This window comes from Fragaria vesca, linkage group LG3, assembly GCF_000184155.1.
Source record: "Fragaria vesca subsp. vesca linkage group LG3, FraVesHawaii_1.0, whole genome shotgun sequence".
In the NCBI taxonomy this organism is placed as follows: domain Eukaryota; kingdom Viridiplantae; phylum Streptophyta; class Magnoliopsida; order Rosales; family Rosaceae; genus Fragaria; species Fragaria vesca.
The window spans coordinates 24,457,466-24,461,989 of record NC_020493.1 but is presented as its reverse complement, the minus strand read 5'-3'; the positions used below and the strand labels follow the sequence as shown (position 1 = coordinate 24,461,989).

General features: G+C 39.5%; 1 protein-coding gene across 1 annotated transcript; it reads left to right on the top strand.

The window, feature by feature from the left end:
* The first annotated feature begins 3,139 nt into the window (after positions 1 to 3,139).
* On the top strand, positions 3,140 to 3,772 carry LOC101299462 (TATA-box-binding protein 2-like). The gene has a single exon (XM_004296164.1). The coding sequence runs from the start codon at positions 3,140 to 3,142 to the stop codon at positions 3,770 to 3,772; it is 633 nt and encodes a 210-aa protein (XP_004296212.1).
* The last annotated feature ends 752 nt before the right edge of the window (positions 3,773 to 4,524 follow it).

Below are 4,524 nucleotides of genomic sequence, written 5' to 3'. Positions count from 1 at the left end.
GTAGGTTACCTGTTCAACCTACTCGTGTTTTCTTGCTTCCGCTTGTGTTTAGTAGCTCTGAATACTTTAGAATTTTGTATATTATGTGATATTCAGAAGCATTAAATTAAGAGTGTAATATGAAATTTTCGAGTTAGGGTTGTCCATCTGCAAGGGAGATTTTCTTAATCTTTTCAGTAAATTTTCCTTGGAGGTGGTCCCCGCACGACTTACTCTGGGTTTCAGGGTGAAATTCGGGGTGGGTCGTGTCAATAGTAGTCCGAAATGAGAGAGGCTAGTGCAAGGCAGCCTTAGCGAAGCATTTACCATATGTGCATTCTGCGTTGCAGGCAGAGGCTAAGGCTATACGGGCAGGAATATTAGTCGCCATACAGCAGCAAATTGAGGAGGTTGAGTTTGAAGGTGACTGTGCATTAATTCTACAGGCTCTTTCTAGTGATGTAAACGACTTGTCTGAGGTTGGTGCATTTCTTGCAGATTGTAAACGTTATATGACTGCATTTAATTTCATTAGTCTTAGACATGTCTATAGAGAAGCGAATGGTGTAGCGCATAGACTCGCTCACCTCGCTAGTACATCCGTGTTGGATGAGTTTTGGGTGGAGGACACTCCTGATATCATACAGGATGTTCTAGTTGAAGATGATTGTTTTTCTTTCCGAGGTCAAGGCTCTTCATCCCCTTTGTTATACTCTTCTCTTTTCAATAATGAATTTATAGGAATGAGCTCCACCACTCCGACCAAACGGGTGTTCTTGGCCCGATTTCAAAAAAAAAAACAACCTTAGTTAGTTGAGACTTGAGAGTTAATATATATATATAGAGGATTAGAAGCGGCTTAAAGTGCGGACGTCTGTCCGTTCTCCACCCTCTGGCGCCGGCGACGGCACGCCTCCACCCCAGAAGACTCCACCAGCGTCCCCGATGGTCGGGGACGCTGCTGGAGTCTTCTAGGGTGGAGGTGCGCTGGCGCCGACACCGGATGGTGGAGAACGGACGGACGTCCGCACTTTAAGGCCGGTGCGGACGTCCGCTCCTGATCCGGCCTCTATATATATATCATTTTCTTCAGTGTTGGTCGCAGAGGGAAATTCTATCTTAGAACAAAGATGAATCAGATATCAAAAGCCTCGCGGCCAGCCGGCTTGAAATAAAATGAAAAAAAAAAAAACCAAAATTGCATGCTTGTCTTCGTTCATCTCTACGTTCTATTTAATTTAGTCGACCATTCATAACTTTGTTTGCTTGCATCTGGAAATCGCGTTTATCATCAAAAAAGGAAACATTGTATATGGATTTCAATTTGGGGTGTGTGGATTTCACATCCTTAAATTTATTGTGCAAGTTTCGTTCTTCATTGCCAACTCTCACAATAAATTTAATCAAAAAATTATATTGATCGATGAAGGCATCTTGTTGATCCGCAAGGAATCTTTGAACCCACAGTCATAAACACTGGCAATGGGAGAAAACTTGCGTCAGAACTAGTTTGAACATTTGCATCCAAACTCTCTCTTGTTTTCATATATTTTTTAATGTGAATCATAATCTTAGCCATTCAAAAGTTGAATTAACCAATATATCAAACTAAGGGAGATCATTAATACTTAGAGCGCACACCAATGCCACTTCTAGGTGATTCATCAACTTGACATGAATTGAAAGGGGACAATCGACAAGCAGAATCAACACTTCCCGAACAATTAATATAGATCTCTATTGCAAAAAATCAATGGAAACAAAATTCGTTTGCTCAGTCGAATGAATTAAACAAATGAATGGCTGATCATGAGACTATTACCTTTCACTAGAACTGTCAATTTGCTTAATGCAATCGGCTAATGAACGACTAATGAACGGCTAATGAATCGGCTAATGAACGTCAATTTGCTCAGTCAAATGAATTAAACAAATGAACGGTTGATCATAAGACTACTACCTTTCACTAGAACTGTCAATCTGCTTAATGCAATCGGCTAAGCAAACAAAATTTGTTTACATTGATTTTTTGCAGAGGTGATCTCTATTGATTAATTTAACTTTTAAACGGTTAAAATTATGATTCACATTGAAAAGGGTATGGAAACATGAGAGTCCAGACGCACCCGTATATTTTAGTCCGAACGCAAAGTTTTTCCTTGGCAAGGCACACATGCATCTTGTCTGATTATGAAGCGGAGCCCATTTTAACTTTCAAATGCTAGCATTTCGATCAGTTGATCTTACAGTTAGTCTTTTTCAAATTTGACTAATACTCAAGGACGATCTGGTGTAGCAAAGTTAATTAGCAAGTATCATGGTTTGGGAATTAATAGCCACCAAGGTTGTGTTTGGATGCGGGGAAATTCTCTGGAATTTAATTGAAATTAAGGATTTTATAATTCCTAAAAGCCAATTACCTTGTTTGACATTATCAGATAAGTAATTTTAAATTTCAATGGAATTGAATACCAAGGAATTCACTGTTTAAATGCCTCACTTGAATTCCATCAAAAATAGGTATTATTTACAAATTCCTTTGCATGATTCAATTTTCATTTCTAAAACAAGTCTTTTTAAAATTTTATTTTTTATATTTCTTTTAAACTTTTTTAATCTATCACACACTTCAAATCCCAAATATATATAACCAAACAATAGAAATCGCTATTAACGGAATTTCAATTGATAGATATCTAAATTTCATCATTTCAGAATTCCTCAATAATTAAGAAAACTCTCATCCAAATACAGCGCAAAAGAAACTAACAAATTGCATGTCTCAAGTATATCTTATTTTAGAGGCATTTGATTCTTTAAGTCTTTAGACAATTTCATGTGTGAATATGTGATCATCCATGAGGTAATTAAGGTGATTAGCTAAAATGAGGTAATTAAAGTCCCACAACTCGGGTCCATTCTAAATTTCTAATCCAAATCCAAAGAGGAAACCGACTAATCCAAATCCATAAAGGAAACGTCTGTCCTAATACAAAAAGGAAACAACTGATTGCATTACTAGCCAGCCTTATGTCTATAAAAGGGCAGACGCATGGTAGGTTGCTTATAAATATCATTCGATCATCTCCTGCCTCTTAAAACCAAGCAAAACCCACAACCTCTTTCACTAGATTTGCCAATTCTAAACTGTGAGAATATGATGGAAACCCAGCAACCCTCTGCAAGCGAAATCGTTCTCACGATTCAGAACGTGATCTCTACGGTTAACCTGGGCTGCAAATTAGATCTTCATCAAATCACTGTGAAGGCTCAAAACGCAGAATACAATCCCAAGCGTTTGCATTCCGTGATAATGAGAACGAGAGAGCCAAAGGCCACAGTTTTGATCTTCGCCTCTGGGAAAATGGTGTGCACTGGTGCCAAAAGCGAAGGTGAGTCGAAACTCGCAGCTAGGAAGTGTGTACGAACCATCCTGAAGATGGGTTTCGACGCCAAGTTTAAGGATTTCAAGATCCAGAACATGGTTGCCAACAGTGATGTCAGATTTCCGATCAAACTTGAAGGCTTGGCTTATGCGAACCCGCAGTGTACGACTTATGAGCCGGAACTTTTTCCAGGCTTAAGGTACCGCTTGAAGGAACCCAAGATTACTCTTCTTGTATTCGCGTCGGGGAATCTAGTCGTCACAGGTGCAAAGCGCAGAGAAGACATCCATAAGGCCTTTGAGGTCATATACCCTGCCCTTGGAGAGTTTAAGAAAGTATGTTATAGCAGTGTTAAAGGAAGAAAATATGTTGCTGATATATTGCTGATTCGTTGCTGGCGTGATTGATAGATAGATAATCACTATTGTGATTATAGGAGTGAATATAGGATCTGGTTTATTTGTATTTATTCCTTACCTAGAATAGCTTCTGGAACTTGTATATTATAGCATAACTTTGTACGATTGAGACTATCTAATACACACTCATTCACATATCAATTTGTTTATGTTATCAGAGCACCGATTCTGGTGTCTCTAACCCACTACTTCCGCTACAAACAACCCACTACTTTTGCCACAAACAAACACAAACACCATGGTTGAGGTCATTGAAACCCCAGAACCACAAAACACCGAACTCATTCCTTCATCTAAAGACAAAGATGTGAATGATTTTGACACACCCAACCCTTTGACCTTACACCCATCTGATACACTAGGGCTCAAACTGGTTAGTACACTGCTGGACGGAAACAACTATGGAGAATGGAGCCGAGCTATGTGCCTTAGCCTCAACGCCAAGAACAAGATAGGACTGATTGATGGTACAATCAAACCACCTCCACGCACCGATCCAAGGTTCCCTATGTGGAAGTGCTGCAACGACATGGTATTGTCATGGATCGTTCATTCGATTCAACCAAGCATCGCGCGTGGAGTGATCTTCTCAGATACGACATTTGGGGTGTGGAGAGATCTCCATGATTTATTCTCTCAAAGAGATGATTCAAGGATTTATCAAATTCGGCAAGAGATCGCCGAGTGTCGCCAAGGCCAGCAATCTGCTTCTATCTATTACACTAAACTCAAAGCCCTTT

Bases quoted from the DNA above. Each gene is read 5' to 3' on its own strand.
- LOC101299462 (XM_004296164.1), top strand. From the start codon at position 3,140: ATGGAAACCCAGCAACCCTCTGCAAGCGAAATCGTTCTCACGATTCAG.